At 34.6% G+C, this 17,713-nt stretch overlaps 1 protein-coding gene across 3 annotated transcripts in view; it reads right to left on the reverse strand.

Annotated features, from left to right (window-relative positions):
- Positions 1-17,713, reverse strand: part of PTPN4 (protein tyrosine phosphatase non-receptor type 4) — a 119,224-nt gene that overhangs the window by 56,099 nt on the left and 45,412 nt on the right. For all 3 annotated transcript variants that reach the window (XR_012674062.1, XM_075152908.1, XM_075152907.1), the window contains exons 3-9: positions 12,234-12,341; positions 8,118-8,160; positions 7,943-8,021; positions 3,914-3,958; positions 3,614-3,666; positions 1,287-1,407; positions 91-178 (exon numbers count right to left, since the gene is read on the reverse strand). Coding sequence is in view for 2 of the 3 variants with exons in the window: in XM_075152908.1 (XP_075009009.1) it covers positions 91-178; positions 1,287-1,407; positions 3,614-3,666; positions 3,914-3,958; positions 7,943-8,021; positions 8,118-8,160; positions 12,234-12,341 (537 nt within the window). In the remaining variant the exon portion in view is untranslated. The remainder of the gene's footprint in view (positions 1-90; positions 179-1,286; positions 1,408-3,613; positions 3,667-3,913; positions 3,959-7,942; positions 8,022-8,117; positions 8,161-12,233; positions 12,342-17,713) is intronic.

Consider the following 17,713-nt stretch of genomic DNA (forward strand, 5'->3'; position numbering starts at 1 on the left):
AGGAAGGCTCACTAAAAGTAAATATTTATTTTTCCATAAATCTCAGAGGAATCCATTTTTACATTACAACACTACTTCATCCAAACTTACCCTTGCATAGTGCAATTCAACTCCATAAAGTTCTAAAGTACGTGCTGTATTGAGATAATTGAACTCTGCTTCTGCAGGAGACAACCCTCTGAAAGAAAGAAGCTAAATCAGAAACATTCTAACATAACCCCTGACATCAGGCTCCCTAGTGAGCTAAAACAGAAAATCTGCATTTGTTTTATTACTTCTACCCCCACCCTGAAAGCTGAATTTCCTTTCTCACCATAAACGGACTGTATCCCAAAAATTTTAACAGAAAAAAACTTGTGCTTCCACATAGACAAAGTCTTGACAAGAGTCCGCAACACAGCTTGCAAACGCACACGTTTTACTTCTAATGCACTGTATCATTTAAATGTCTGTGGAGCTCTAAAATCTGGAAACTACTTTTGCAGTCCTGTGTTTTATATTGTTAACAGCAATTTCTCTCCAAGGCTCACCCTTAAAGTTTAAATTGCCATCAACTCACTTTAATTTCTTTACCCTACCTAACAGAATTTGCTAAGCCATTGACTGAAATGTAACATAACATACAGTAGTTTCTAAAGCCAACAATATGCCCCAATTAAGCAAATGTTTTTGTAAATATAGCTTACATTTTGTTAAATTTAACTCTAACAAAAAGCACTAAAAGTTCTAAAATACCAAGGAACCATCACTGAAAAAGCACCACAATGTTACACACTGAAAAAAAAATATTTTCCATTGCTTCATCGCCTTTTCCTCTTTAGTAAAAGGTCACAGACTTGCACACAGGAAAGAGTAGATATTGAAGAAAAGGACTTTGTTACTTCTAAAGTAACTCTTGTTTACTGGTGAGAGCACCATGAAAACAAAGCCTTTATGCACAGAGCATTCTCAAAGACTGAAAAAACTCTTAAAGAAATTATATCCTGCTAAGTTAATATCCTATGTAATACACACACAAATACTGCTTTCAGTGCACCTTTAACGTGTTCATTTTCACTTATTTTCCCTGTCATTCTGTCATAGATATTCTATCTGTGCAGAGTATCAGTGGTACTTATTAAACAGACAATCTACAAAAAAAATCACATTAAACATACTCTTAAAAAATAACCAACAAAAAACCCCAGAAACCTTTAAGACAAAATACTCATTTTTTATATAATAGCACAGCACCAGCAGTCAGGATTTGACAAAGTCAGTCAATATCTTCTGCTGTAAATCCTTACATGTGCTGCTGATGTAATTTTGCTATTTCTTTTTCAAAGTCTTGAGGCTGGCTAGGGATGAAAGAATAGTCTGAGAGGTAGCCTGGCAAGTTTTCTGAATGGTTGTAGTCTCCCAGCTCGGCTAAAATATTAAAAAGAGAGGTTATTGTTTATCACTGATGTACTTGGCATTGTGCAATGCCCCCAAATTCACAAGAGTCTGCTCCCACATACTTTATGATCTACAGCAAACGAAAATAGAGAAGACATTTGAACTCCCCTTTTCCCTTTTGAATAAACAGTCACATTCTCAGTGAATACTGTGGAGATCATTTAAAGAGAGCTTTGAGTAGGTATTTATGAAGGAAGTTTATAAAGTGTTTAATTTTTATCACAAATTAATTCATAAATGCTGTCATAATGGCTAGCACTAAATAGTATACTTCAAGCTATTTGATTTTTTCTTTTACCTTTGCTTGCTTTCATGTGATTACACACTATATATATTTTTAACACTACAACTGCTATTTCTTAAGATCTGCAAAAACCACCAACTCATTCTGTACCAAGATATATTCAGAAGCATCAGAAAAATATTTTTTTGCACATTCAATTGTATGTATGAAAAAAAGTATGCATACATACACCTACATTGAAACTACTTTACCTGAAACTACTAAAAAGTGCATTTATATAATTTCTAACACCTTCTTAAAATTATAAGAAATAAATTAAAATCACATTTATTGGCAGAATAAAAAACATACAAACAACAACATTTGCTAAAAATACAGGCTTTGAGGCTTTCTAACTATAATCTAAAAAAATTCAGCTTTAAATATCTGCAACGATATAACAGATCTACAGTGATAGATAAGTAACGTAACATGTGAAAACTGGGAAGTTCACAGCAACGCAGCGTGACATGGGGTCTTGGGCAGGCCTACTGACAGTTTTATGGAAGAACTGACAGGAGGGATGAAGGCACTCGTGGAGCAGGAGGATAAGCAAGGGAAGGGAAGGTAGGAAAGAAGTCTGGGGGCACTTGCATCCCCAGAAACAGATCCTACTTTAAATAAGTTAAAAATTGGAAAATGGGACCAGGTTTCGTAACAGAGTGCATGCCTTGCTAAAATCCACTACAGAGAATACAGGACTGTGAGATCTGCATCTGCTATTTACCTATATTTATAAAGAATCTCAAGAGCTAAACCCAGAGAAAGTTTAGTAATAGGTATGCACAGAAAATTATTAGACAGATGAAGAACTTAAGGGCAGCGGGATCTCATATATAAATGTAACTACAATGCACTGTGCATACCCATCACTTCCACAATATTTGAAAAATAAACACAATGCATTCTTAAAAGCTTAAAATGTTATAAACTTTTCATAGTGCCTGCTTCATCATCAAATACTTCATCTCTTCTAAGGCAAATCCCTAAGGCATGACAGCACTTGCAGTACATATACTATTTCCAAGTAGCTGGAGTTTAGGAGTTTTGTTTAAGAGAAACTGCTCTATTGATTAATCCGGAAAAAGGTGACCACTTATCAAAACTATGCACAAAACATTACATTAACATTATTATATGTTTTTCCCCTGAAAAGATTAACATGGACACTATTTCTCTGATATGTACAAAGTATACATAGTACTAAATGTAGATATAAGTATCTAAAAGCATAAAAATACATTAATACAGATGGATATATCAGGATTGCTTATAAAACTGAATTTCTGACAACCACAAATTTCAAGAACTAAGTGCTGAACAGTCTCTTGGTTGGTTGTTGTGGTTTTTTTTTTCCCACTGAACAATTTAAGTTTATGAAGGAAAATGGGGAGAAAGGAAAAGGATGAAATCACAGTCTTCAAGACTTATCTACTCACTGGATGGCTTAAAATTGACAACACGGGTATTAAACTTTTTGGCCAGATATGACCAGATTTCCCTTTTCCACACCTATGTGGAGGTTTAACATGGTATGTTAAAAATGGTTAAGTGTCTAAAAAATGCTTTAGTATCATTCTCAAGAAAAAAAACCAACCCCACACTTCAGAACACAGAGAAATACAAGAAGGTTGTTCTGGGGTTTTCTAACTGCATGGGTTTAAAGTAGGAAAGCAGAGAGCATTACCAGTATTTTTTCCGTATCTAATTCACAGCAAAATATGCTGGGGGAGAAAACCAACCAACCATATTTCCTTAATCATGAAAAAAGTAGCATCATGTCCACAAACATCACAATATAGTGCTATACAAACTACATTCTTTAGAAACTAATCAATACTGCTTTTTATATATTTCAGTACTAATATGTACATGAATACTAATTATACTTACATTGAACAGCATAGGAAGCCAGAAGAGCAGCAGTATTATAAGGACAGGGCAATCTGTTTTGTTTTGTTTTTAAAATGAGAAACAAATAAAATTACATATTTCATATGAAATGTGGTTATTTTGAAAAGCCTAATCTTTCACAGTCTATGAACAAATTGGACAGATAATTATTATAAACAATTCTACTTGCATAAATAGTAATTTATTTTAAATTTTTTTTTTTGCAGGTAAAATCCCCCACCATTAACTTTTTATCAACCAAAGTTGCATTTAATGTTTAACACAACAAAAATGTCTTACCTTCCAGTAAGAATGTCCTGTTTAATTTGCAAAAAATACTGGTACCTTATTTAAAAAAAAAAACAAAACAAAACGAAAAACACTATAATTAAAAATAAAATTCTTTAGCATTTTTCATCAATTTAATGCATTTTGCTTTCAGTTAGTGCAAAACTAAAACTTTACGTTTTGCATGCTATTTCTTAAATTCCTACGGGAAAGAAGTTAAACTGTGATTAGTAAAATAATAATACAATTTTGTAAATTAAACTAATTACAGGCTATGAAGTTATACATTATATTTCACTAAAAGGCTGCAAATTTCACATTCTACCTGCTTTATTTTCCAGTATTTATGTTGAACTTAGAGTTTAAAAAAAGGAAAAAGAAGTGCCTTCATGATGAATGAGTGTGAACCACAGAACTATTCAGTATGGCAACCAAAAGTTGAAGTTTGCATCTGTGTATGGAGATACCTTAGTAAGAATGATTTGTACTCCAGGTAGATAAAATTAATTTATTCTCATTGAGTATTTGATATCACTCTGTTTTCATTTAATTTAATTACTCGTAATATTTTGGAGCTACATTCTTAAATAAAAGTTGTGGATTCTATTATGTCAAATGCCTTCCAACTGAATTCTCTTGAACTTCTGAAGTTTTCTCTAATTATGATGTGAGAAAAGCGTGTTTTAGAAATTCATCTAGTCTTCCTATGCCCTTTCAAGTCAAGAAGGAGATGGGAACAGCAAAAGGAACAGATGAACACTTTAAACCAAGAACTATTTCCCACCAAACAGTAGCAGCAGAAACACTATGACTTAAAAACCCCAACAAACCTGAAACTGCAAACAGATTTCCCTCCAAATTACTTCCTCTGTTTCTTCAACAAAACCCAAATATTTTGTTAACATCTCGGGATGAATCTTTTGTTCATTCAATTTAGTTCCTTCATATTTCACTCAAAGGTTTTAGACAATTTCAAAGTATAAATGTTTATATCAAGTGGCAAATCACACCTGCTATAAACCTCCACTGACAGAGACTGAAGTGGGGTAACAAACAAGACTTACTGAGATGGCAGGACGTTAGCACAAGCTTAAACTTTCAGCAAAACCCCCTTACAACAGGGCATAGCAGCAGCTGTAAAATTTAGACTCTAATGCCTTTTTATTTTAAAAAAAAGTTTCATTGAGTGGAAAATCTAAACATTGTTCCTGCTTTCTTATAAATTTGTTCTGTTTTGGGACCTCCTACACTATTATTATAAATATCACCTGGTTTCCTTCTTGTAGTTCTGATTTGAAAGTAGAGAGTCAGCCATACCCATTCATTATAAACACTCATCAAAATTACTTATCAAAACCACCTAGTTCAAGTTCAACTGAAACCAAACATTAAATATTTCCCAATATTAACTTGCACTAAGAAATTAAAAACAAAATATATCACTTTTTACACATAATATGACTTCTCATAATTTTGTAGTCTTCAGAAAGTGGATTAACTACCACTTTAAAGACTTCCACAAACATTTACAAATACACACACATAAATCCCATCATTTACAAGCTAAATATAGTGGAAAGGTAAAACATTCCGCATTTGAAAGAAAATGAGGGAAAACACTTGCAAACTTACAAGCAAAGATATTAGCCCATGTGCTCAATTCCTACAAAACCGCCTAGAGGTTCTTTGGCTGACCAGAATGGCAAGAAGCTTAGTTTAAGGCATTAACCTCAAGAAGTTAAAATTAAGACATTAGCCAGGCTTTAGAGAACCTCAAAATACTTTTTCGTTTTCCACCTTAAAATGCATATGAAACCAAAAAAAAAATGAGACAGATAAAGCAAAAGTTCTTTACCTGTTAAAAAAAGCAATGACAAGTTAAATTCATATATTAAAAGGATATGCTTCACATGCTTAGCTTGAGCATCTCCAGAAATATACTGAACAAATCAATTTTTCCTGTTAACTTAACATTTACAGCTGCAAAAATGTAGGACAAAAATGTTCTGTATGTGCAGCTGCACCTTCATTTTATTTTACTTTTTTTGGTGTAATGCTTTATTAGAAGTATTCCACAGTATTTAAGGGACCTCATGATGAAGGAACACCAAGCAGAGTTCATTTTCTGTCCAGTGTTTTCAGCAAACAAGTTAATTGCTTGTTAGCTAACCACCCCAGTTTGAACACGGAAGCCTTGCATATTATTGAGCAAAATGGGAAATCAATAGAAGCTTTAGCAATGTAGATCTGAAAAAGCCTGCAGAACAAATTCAGCTAAAACAATGAAGGTGGCATTGCATTACAATGTTTTCGTCTTCCTTATATCTCTCTCTCTCTCTCTCTCGAAAAGGGTAAGACAGAGTTATTGCTAACTGGAGTCAACGTTAATAAGCAAGTCTTTCTGCCATGAGCAGAACTAATGAAGCTCCATTTCCTACCAAGACAAGTTCCTAAAGTTAAACTCTCCAACACAAGGTGAGCTGACCTTTCCTGACCTGGGGCATTCATAACCTGCCTCCCTCACACGAATTCGCAGAGGTCTAATAAGACACGAGCTTGCACTGAACCTTTCCCTGATGTCTATTCATACTGCCTCATGTGACAACTCACTCCTCTGTTTTCATGAAATTTACAAGAACTGAGCATCTTTGAAAAGTCTCAGCTTGAGTGGAATTGTCAGAAGTTTGCACTTTGTTTCATTTCTTTTCTTTTTTAAAGGGCGAATACTGATTACATGAAAGGACCCCGTATTTGTGACATGGCATCCTAACTTCACCCCCAAAAACCCCACGGATAATACTCTCTCTTTATAATAATTCCAAATACAAACAAGTTTTCTCAGGGGCAATTAGGCCTATTAGCAAAAAAGGCAGAGCTGACCTAGATACAGCAATCATACATTATTTCTCATCTAAAAGGATGCTGTATTTATACTTTGTATTTATAGCATAACATTTAAAGTAAACAGTTCTATATTTTCTTTACTGTTTACTTCATATTGATCAACATTTACTGTTTTTTCCATCTCCTTAGGAATATTACATATTGTCCTTTAATTCAAATAACACATTTTTCATTATTCAGATATAGTAAATTGCCAAATTTTCTCAGAGTAAATATTTCAATAAAACAAAGCCTGATCCAGGATCTCTGGGACTCATTTTAGTAAATTCTGTCTGCATAGATGTGTGTAAAATTTTGTCCAAAATATGACAAATCAAAAGAAATTATAAACAAAATGCGGACTCAAATTTTCACAGTTTTGGTACCTACGTTTCTAAATCCTTAATGATTTAGATATTGTTTTCTGAATGGGGCTGACCTGTTTTCAGAATGGCTGGCATCCAAAAATTCCAATCTGTCAAATCATGCCAGTTATGAAGAGGACCAGAACTAATTAAGAATACTGAAAATTTGAGGCATTTCTTCAGGGACTAATTGCAACTCACAAGCCTCCTATCTTGATTCGCACTGAGTATTTTCTTCAACAGACTTCAACACACTGCTATCAAAAAAAGCTTACATGCTTCAAGCTAGGACTACAACCATACACACAGAGATTAATTTTATTAGTGCCAAGCAGAAAACTGGGGGGGGGGGGGGGGGGGGGGGGGGGGGAGAAGAAGAGGGGTGTGTGTCAAGAAAAAAAATGCAGAAAGCTCACGAACTTTTTAATCACAAAGGAGAACACAAGTAAGGATAAAATTAAATTTGTACTCATTGGTGAATAGTGGGATTAAGTTTTTCCTCTCCTCTATTTTCCCTTTTCTGTTTCTACTTGGTAGTATTTTCTTCATGTAATTACTTCACTTTGCATATAAATTTATAAATTTATTCACAGAGGCTTTTTGTTATATTGATTTGGTGTAACTGCATAGTTCATATCTGTAATTATTAGGCAAAAATTAGAAGCTTGCATATATGACACAAAAATTATTTAAAAGAAAATTTCCATGTTGTACCTTAAAATTTAACAATAGTTTTCCCCTTAAACATAAGCCTTCTAGAAAAATGTTTTATTGATAAATTAACTAGACCTACCTTGTATATTCTTCTTGGAGTTTGTTTGGGTCACTTACAAAAAACTTAACTCTGAAGTTCAAACTGTGAGGCGATCCTCCTATGGTCAAGAAAAGTTATTTCTAATTAATCAGGGTACCCTGGAAAACAGCATAATAATGACATATGAATTGACCAAATACATACATGTACTCACTTTTTAATTGTTTCCTGATAGGCTTGTTTGGATCCAACCACCTCTGGAAAGAGACAAATTATAACACCACTTCAGAGAAACAAAGTAGTACAAATTATAGCCTTACACATCAAGTAACTTATAAATCAAGTTGCTTTTCTATTACTTTTTACTTGGTCTTCTACCAAAATGTCTTACTGGCATACAAAGTCTTCTTACTGATTCTGGAAAGACACCAACATTACCATCAACAGTTGCTATTGTTGTTCTTTCCCTGAGATTAACCTCTGTTGTCCAGATACCTGTCTCTTGCAGTGCTAATTCAACTATGACTTGGTTTTATGATTGTCACGTGAGCCTGAGAAAGGTCAGAACTTAATTATGGTGTCTTTAACAATCTTCAGCTACTCTTCAAACTGATTATCTAAGGTGAACTAACTGTGGCAGTGAAGAGCTATAAGCAGGCTAATTTACCCAACTCAGAAGTTAATTTGCTTAAACTAGTTCCAGTACTTTTGACTCTGCATTTTGCAGGTCTGACACATCCAGGGAGTGATCCCACTGGCTTACAGATTCTCTTCAAATTGTCAGTCCGAGTGTCATCTCTGGTAAGTCGCTAAGTGGGATCTTGGAAACCAGAGGCTCAGCACTCAGCCTATTGGATTAAGGACTACAGAACAATTTTACCAAACAGCACCCAAACTTGATCGTCTCTACAGAAGAACACGCTGCTGTGGGGAAGTGCGGACAGATCTTTATAAAAATCAATGCTCCAAATTTCAGAGAGAAGTATGGTTCTCTGGAAAGCCCTACAAGTTGTTTAAACCACTTCCCACCAGCAACCCAGCAGACTCTGCACATACCAATGTAGTTCAGTTAACTGATAAGTCTATCTTTGATATAAATACTGTTCTATTCCTCATCCTGCCTTGCAATGCAAGCCCACAAGCCTCAGGAAACGGTTATAAGGCCACAGTTCCTAGGAAGTGACACAGACCTAACCCTGTATGGCATGTAACTACCTCACATTTATCACAGGGCTTTTTTTTTTTTTCATGTGAGGGAGGAGGAAGCAAACACACAGAGGTACCTGAGCTATCTGAGACATACTATGGATCTGAAGTTAGTTCTGAGTCATTTTATTCATTGGGAATAACAAATAATGATGACTACGTCCAAATGCTGTATCCTTGTAACAGATGACTTAAGAGAAACTAAAGAGACAGTTTGATACAGCTTAAAGAGTGTGATTATTTCAAAAAAACCTCACACAGGATCAATTAACTTTTAAGACTAAATGTAAAGGCTTAAGAAAGGACTCTCCAGACGGGGATACACGTGAATTTTATATAAGAAACTTTCAAAACATGGTGAAAGATACTTGAGTATCTTTAAGCAAGGCATTATGATCCAATATATCTGATAATGCACAGATGTGACTGATAATCCTCTGATTTTTTTTTTTTGTGGGAAGTACCGTTTGGGATTACAATTAATCCAGAAAACCTGGAATTGAAATGCCTAGCGGAAAAGCTTGCATTTACGTTTCCTTCTGGTTGTAAAGATTTGGTGGGTATTAGCGTAGCTCAAACCACAGAAGCGTAACTTTTTTCTGGACCATATTTAACAGGCCATATCCATGCTTTCAAGTGATATCATTGGATCCAAACGCAAAAGGTGATTTTCTCGCTGGGAAACTGCAGAGGGTTAAACCACTTAATATTGTAAAGAAGCTGAAGCTGACAGGATTTAGGCAAAAGTACCAGGACTTTATGAATCAAAGTGCTGCTAGCAAGACGTTATCTCATTTACATCCCAGTAAGTCTGAGAGGCAGGTGGATTTGGGAATCCATGAAGTTTGCACCCCAGTCCCTTGGAGTGTCATTTCTGTACCCTCTCCTCCTGCAGCAACGATCCCTGCCTCGCTCCCTCCTGCCAAGGGCGCTCCAGCACCCGCACTGACAGTATTCACTGCACCCTCACTCCCACTACGCACCAATACGCCCTTCTCGGCATTGCTCCAGACATCCACAGCCCAAGACCCTAGCCAAATACACCACTCCAGCTGTACACAGCATCAATGCTTTCTTGCATTGACTTTTACTGTGACAATATTATACAAAAACACAAAGCTTCTGCAGTTCATGAAATCCACACTTAGGCACAATAATAGAGGTTTCACACTCAATTAGCAGAATTCCCTTTTCCCCATCACCTTTATCTCCTGCCGTACTGACTATATCTTAGTAATATTCCGCTGTGTTATTTCACAAGTAACTAGAATATTTGTCAATACAATCTCGTTTGTTTGCCCAAATGAACTAAGTGTAAAAGTAAACTGATATCAAAAACTGAAATTAGTCAAACCCATAGATTCTTCAAGCTTACATGACTAATATTGGTAAAATTTCCATTTAGCTCTGACACATTGTTTTCACGGCAACTAGATAAGTGCTGAAAAGCCAAAGTATTTAGAAGTCAAAAAATACTAAACCTTTAAAGCATGTGCTTATATCAAATAGCTATGAAGTCATTATTCTTTCAGACTAACTCTTAACCAGAACCTTCTATTACAGTGTTGTGTTCAGCTGCTTCCAGGATAGATCAACTAAAAAAAGAAAGCTTAGACGTTTAAGCTTTGGAAAACCAGATAAATGAGAATGAGAAACACTACAAATTTCTGAATGTTGAGTAAAATATTGAGTGATATTCAATTAAATACTTCTTAAACAAAGCTGAAAAGTAATTCAGCCTTTTCTACAGCATGCCTATGTCTTTTCAGCCTGGAAACAAAGTTTAGAATAAAAAGATTAAATGAGGCCAGCTTACCAATGTTATAACAGAACTATCCACAAAGTTACAAACGAAAACTTTGTTAAATATCTACAACTGTGCTATATAGCTTTATACGTATTTATAATCTTAATGTTACCAGAATTTAGAAAAAGAATATAATTAAGAATCATTTGCTCTAGAGAAGAAAGAAATGCGAAAATAGTTCACTATTCATGCAGAAGAAAAATTATGGCTGTATTGTGACTTCTTTCATCCTGTTCTACATTAAAAAAGACATTAAAAATAAGTAAAAAGAAAAAAACCCAACCTTTTAGAAAGAATACTTTTTTTATCTTACTATTTAAAACAGTCACTCTTGATGGTAAAAACAACAGACCAAATCTGCACTTACCAAAGAATGTTGCACTATCTTCTGAAACTCACCTTAGTTACTGAATGATTAACACTTTACAGTGTCACTTATCTCTATAGATCACATCCTGCACATTTTGTGAACAAAAATTACTTTTGACACAGAAGTTGGGAGATAAATTTAGACCCCATCACTGTGACATGCATATAATGGGAATTAAGTAAAGAACTGTATTATAAGGAATAATACTCAGTTAAATTGCACTTTAAAACAAGTATGAACAATTGATACCTATAAAAGAAAGTATTCAAGAAGTATTCTTCAAGCAATCATAATCTCAGCAGTACATCTATAACTATTACAGTCACTGAACATCACAGCTGGATCTATTAGTTTCTACTGGTGAATTATAAAGCGATTTACAAAGCCTCAGTCCTATGGCATTTCCTTTCAATTAAAGCGCATGAACCATTATAAACACTCATTTTCAAAGGTGTCCCTTCCTTTTTCTGTTAAGGTGATGAGCTGACAGCCCTTGTCAGATAGTGGACTATATGAAGCACTATTAAAAGATCTACCAGGTATCTGGGCTAGAAACAAAAACACCGTACAGGACAATCTAACAATCCCTCATTTTTTTGTAAGTCCTAATAAAAAAAACCAAAATAATTAAAAAAGAGTTACTATTTCTTATCCCAACTGACAATGATCACGCAGTCTAGTAAATAGATACAATAAAACAAGCAATATCCTTTTAAGCTATTATTTCATAAGCACAGATCTCAACATTTTACTCCAAACTTGTAACTATTAACATTTAGTTTTATTTTAACTACAAGGTGATACTGACCCCCTCAAATGACACAGTTGGAGAAGATGGCACAACGGTGCAGTGGCTTCTATTTACTTCTCTTTACAATGACACAGAGCACAGTGATGAACATGATTATGATTTATAAAATCATATTTATAAAAGAGAGTCAACTTACAGGGTTATCAGTAGATTCATCAGCCAACTGTAAGCCAAAGTAATCTCTCTCTGTCAAATCGAGATGCTTGAAGACTACATCCAACAGAACTTGTCCCTGATCATGTTTCTGTAGAGAGCAAATACATATATTGTTTAATGAACAAATATATAATCGGACACATAGACTTCAGGCAGGCAGAGCACATACACATTCTTTCAATTGTGCTCTAGCAGACTAAATTTTAAATATCACAAAGTGTATCCCAGGAGCACTATTTTTAAATGAGCATCATCTCTCTTTTTGAAACATATGTAAGGAATTATTATTTTTCCCCTTTGTCATTTTCTGACAGTAACAATTTCTCACTTCTCAGCTAGCTACATGATTATTCCTGAAAGCCATTCATTAGCCAAATTTGATATTTAAAAGGAGTCCTGAAAAAAAAGAAAAGAAAAGAAAAAAAAAAGGCTAGGATTTGACAAAGAACTTTGTAGCCTTGTTTGGGTCACTGAATTTAAAAGTACAGGTCTGTACAAGTTATTCTTACTTATTTTATCCAAAAATCTATTCCTGAATCTAAATGAACCAGCGTATTGAAAATGTTTCCTAAGTTAAATGGCATAGACAGCTGAAGCAGCCAAATATCTAACTGAGAAGTGTCATTTAAATCCGTTCTCTCAAAGATACTACTTCACTCTAAATGAACTAATTCAAATGAAATGAATAACAGCAACATTGCTTTTCAGAGACAAGTGAACAAAATTGATTTCTACTACAGGGACAAATCCTACCCACAAAACGATATAAAAAGAATCTGTAGTTGTTGGTACCTAGCGATTTTTTGCCCAACCTGAAAATACTGCCAACACAGTATTGAAACGCTGAGTGTGCCATTATGACAGGACTCAATAAATACATTTGGTGAAATCTGAAGGGAGTTTCCCAAAGAAGTTAAAGTGTCATAGCTGCTTGAAGTACAAAAGATGAGGAAAAATTCTGCAAGAACAACTGTCAAACAAAAAAAATTATTAAAGAAATGATTGATACATTTTCCACTCAGATTTTCTACTTCTCTGGCACCAGGCAAGCTTCTAACAATCTTCTAGGTGCCAAGTATTACTGATACTACAGTGGATTTGATACATCTTGCCTTGTTTACTGTAGGCAATAAGATATTTTTTAAGTTTTAAAACTTTAATGACTTCACTTCTCAGAGATTATACAATAGTTTACTTTTACAGACGTTAAAATAGAAGTATATAACTAAAAGGTCAAAAGAAGGTTGCAAGAACTTCATTAATATCCATATACGAGAAAAATCTACAAATCACATTCCGACATTTGTTAACATCTAATAGCATTCTATCAAAACTCATTTTTTTGTTCAGCTGAAATTACACTGATGTTGAGTAAACTGTCAAAATCATTTATTGGGGACTAAAAACTCCAAGAAGCTTCATAATTTATTTCATAATAATAAAAAAATTAGAAAATAGTTATCAACAAATTATGCTTGAAATGATCCCAGCAGGACAATCATAACCATAGCTCTGCATATTTAAGCTGAAATTACATAAGGCATATATTTCAGGTCCCATATAAATTTGGCTGGCTTAAAGTGATCTAAGAATTGCCATATTTACTTTGAAAGAAGATCTTAATTTTTAAAAAAAGTATACAGAGAAAATTTCTTGATGTTTAATGCAATGAACAGCCAGTGGGAATACCATTGTTAAGAAGTTAACTACTGAACAATTTACTTTCAAATAACTAAAAATAAGCAAAGAAAAAACCCCAGATGTTAACATAATAAATACACAACAGTATAAATGCATAAGGCAATTTTTATGTACAATCCAAAAATAGTCACTTTCATTTTTACTAAATTAGGAGTTTCTGATATATTTTGAAATAAACCAGTAATCAGTACAATTTTTTCAGCAAATAAAACTAATTTTAAAATTACATAGCAAAGCTAATTGCTTCTTGGCATTTTTCCCCATGTAGATTTAAATCAGAACTCAAACTAAGAACTTATGACAGTAACTATCAGAAAACAAGAGACATTTGGAACCCAAGTTTAGGGTTACATTTACCACAGCTGACACGTTACTTCTTCAAATAACATGCAGATATCAATTCTGTAGCTTTTTTCCAATCTAAACATGAGAATTTATACCGTTTCTTAAATATCTGAGTAGAAGTTTCCTAACGAAAAAGCTTAGAACTTGCTGATTAGTTTGAATTTAGTAATATAGAAAGTCATTTCATGACCACAAGGAAGGTATTTCTCCTGCAATAGAGCAGCAAATTTGGTAAGAGAAGGCTAGTTTCAACATGTAGCAGTTGTTTTGATCACAATGTTTTACTCTCAGTGCAAAATAAAGATAAGCATCTAGTAAAACCAGACCTCAGTTTAACCCATCTCTGATATTTATATAATGATGTTGCAGCTTGCCAGAGCAGGTGAAGGTCACAATCCTGCTTGTTGTGAAAGGTCCAAAATATTTGTAATACTATCATAACCACTGAATAGCTGCTATAAATTATAAAAAGTATTATAACAAGTTTCTACTTTTGCTTTTTTTTAATAAAAATGCAAAAATAAATGTGGATTAACATAGAAAGAAATTTGCTTTATTCCTACAGATAAAATGAAATAATAATGTTTAAACAGGGAATAATGGAAAAATATGTGAAAAAATGGAACTATCTAACATAAAGCTGCAGTAGTTAGATCCAAAACATCCACATTTTTTCTGAATTGGAGTATTAGAATGTTATGCGTACTTATTAGTCATTGCTGGAGGCAAAACGTCTAACAAATTTCGGCCTTTCAGAACAAATTTGACATCAACACTACACATCAATATATTAAGTGCACTTTATGAAGTATCTATCATCTAGTGACAAACGTATAGTACCATTAGATATATACACATTAATTTCTAATCGCAAGATATTGTTAGCTGTTTACAAACACCCATGTTTGAAAATTTAGGAAAACATCCGCAGTTAGGTTTAATGCCTGCTTACCAACTACCACCACAATCTTCCCAATATATACTACTGACATTCTGGTTTTGTTGCTGGCCTATAGAACTGGCCATATCTACAGCAAACACCAGGAGATATTGCTGCCGTGCCCGTCCAAACAAATTGGGACTTCTGATGAGAGAGGAATGGGATTGCAGGTCCCAGGCTTTCCTGGGTCAGACGGCTCTGCGGCTCACAGGTCTGTGGGAGGCTGCACTGCTCCTTCACTCATGACAACACTGGAACCTCTCCTCGCGCAGCCCACCACAATACTTGTGTTGCGACTCAAGCAAGCGCACCCCCAAACCGCCAGCACTGCACTACTGTCTCCTTTCATTCTACAGCTTACGTGAGCTCTGCAAAAAGTTATCTTGTTTTAAAAAAAGTTTCCAGGCTATTTGTTTTTTTGGTCAAAGAAAAAAGGGAAGCAACTAAGTAATGCTGAAGATTAAAGTATTGAAAAATTTCACTTCTAGAATTACAGGGGGTTGGTGTGGGGGTTTTTTGTTTTGGTTTGGGTTATTTTACAGATTTTTAGATTTTACTTCCATTAGAGTGTAAATTCATTAACTTTGAGGAGAATTCTGAGATAATAAAGGCTCCAAATTGACACATTTGTCCATGACCACTAACCCACTAGCCTTGTTTACAGAACAACTCATCCCATCTATCTTGACTTAGTTTTCCCTCAAGTTTAGTGTGATCTCCGTATCTATGTACTGGCTTTCAGGGAATACAATTAAGTCAGCCTGCATGAAAAAGATACAATTTGAGGTATTTAAACAATTAATTAAAACTAATTAAAGCAATTTGGTCTTGAAGAAGCCGGTTTATGGTAATGCAAATCATCCTGATCATGTTATTAACTCAAGTCAGCCTCACTTCTTCCAGCTACGCTTTCTATGAAGTATGCTTTTCAGGGTCGAAGTAGGAGTTCTTCATTTAGTAAGCAGAGCATTTTATACAAAGGATTTCTATTCTTCAAACATATGCACAGGTTAGTTCCAACTGATGCTTCTGCCTGCAACCAAAATAACTTTTGTCTGGCTACAATCCACAGGGATTATTTGATTTGATTTGTTATGCTTTAGACAAGGTAAGGCTTAGCACAAAGAATGCCTATTTTGCAGATCAGTGGAAAAGGCTGGTTGACATGTGAACTCAGAACACGTCACATAAATTATCAAGAGACATTGTCTGTGATCAGTACTTTTCTGTTGGAGAAGAAACAGCATTTGAGTACATTTTTATTAATACAGCACTGCATACTCCAGAAGATTAAGCTTTACCATCATTAGCATACAGAATACTTATAGCAATCACCAGGAGGAAAAAAACTTGCTAATTTATTTGATGTTATCTTTGTTCTTCCTATTTTGAAAACAATTCCATAAATATTTATTGCCAAGTATTGTGTCAACCACAATAAAGTAAAACAAAGCTATAAACCCTGAAAACCTGTATACCATGTAGGTTAGCATATATTTTCTATGACTGAACACTATTTTTGAAAAAACAGATTAAGGCTAAGACCCAAGATCAAAATGTTGAGCACCAAGGGACTTTTTATTCACTAAACTCAGTTTTAATAGACAAACTTGCAGGTTGATCTATATAAGCAGTAAAGCGTGATCCATGCAACTAAAATACTTAGTACACTAGGGAGGTGGCAAGAACATATTACATAAATTTTTCTGTGAGAGACAGAATAGACATTTGAGGATTTATAACTGGTGATTCTACTCTAGACAGGCACTAGCATTCTCTAATAACACACAGCTTTTGAACCCTAGATCAAAAAGAAGCATAACCTCCCACACCTATTGTACAACAATTATTCCTTATTTTAGCCAACTCTTATAAACAAACAAAAAACTGCAATATAGATATTTTATTGGAAAACTCATGCACCTGAAAGGAGAGAACACAACATTTAAAATTTCTCATGCACTTTTAATGCTTTGTCTCCAACCGCATTCTGCACATACTGCTTTTTGGCAGGCAGTATAGACCTGTTAGCAAGAATGAAAAGATGAGAGATATAGAAGAGCAGTGGAATATTGTAGAGAAAAAGGGAAAAGGTATGTAGGAGACGTTATCCTAGAAAGGATAATGAGGCTTGATGTGGATCAGTTAAAGTCTTTGGTTGTCCCTTCCTGTTGTGGTTTAACCCAGCAGGCAGCCAAACACCACACAGCTGCTCATTCACTGCCTACCCCCCCACAGTGGGAGGGGAGAGAGAATTGGAAAAAAAAAAAGTAAAATTCATTGATTAAGATAAAAACAGTTTAATAGAACACAAAAGGAAAGGAAAATAATAATAATGATGATAGAATATACAAAATGAGTGATTCACAATGCAATTGATCACCACCCGCCGACCAATGCCCAGCCAGTCCCTGAGCAGCGATCGCTACTCCCCAGCCAGCTCCCCCAGTTTATATACTGAGTATGACATCATA

The sequence above is a fragment of the Calonectris borealis genome, chromosome 6 (assembly GCF_964195595.1).
Source record: "Calonectris borealis chromosome 6, bCalBor7.hap1.2, whole genome shotgun sequence".
Lineage (NCBI taxonomy): Eukaryota > Metazoa > Chordata > Aves > Procellariiformes > Procellariidae > Calonectris > Calonectris borealis.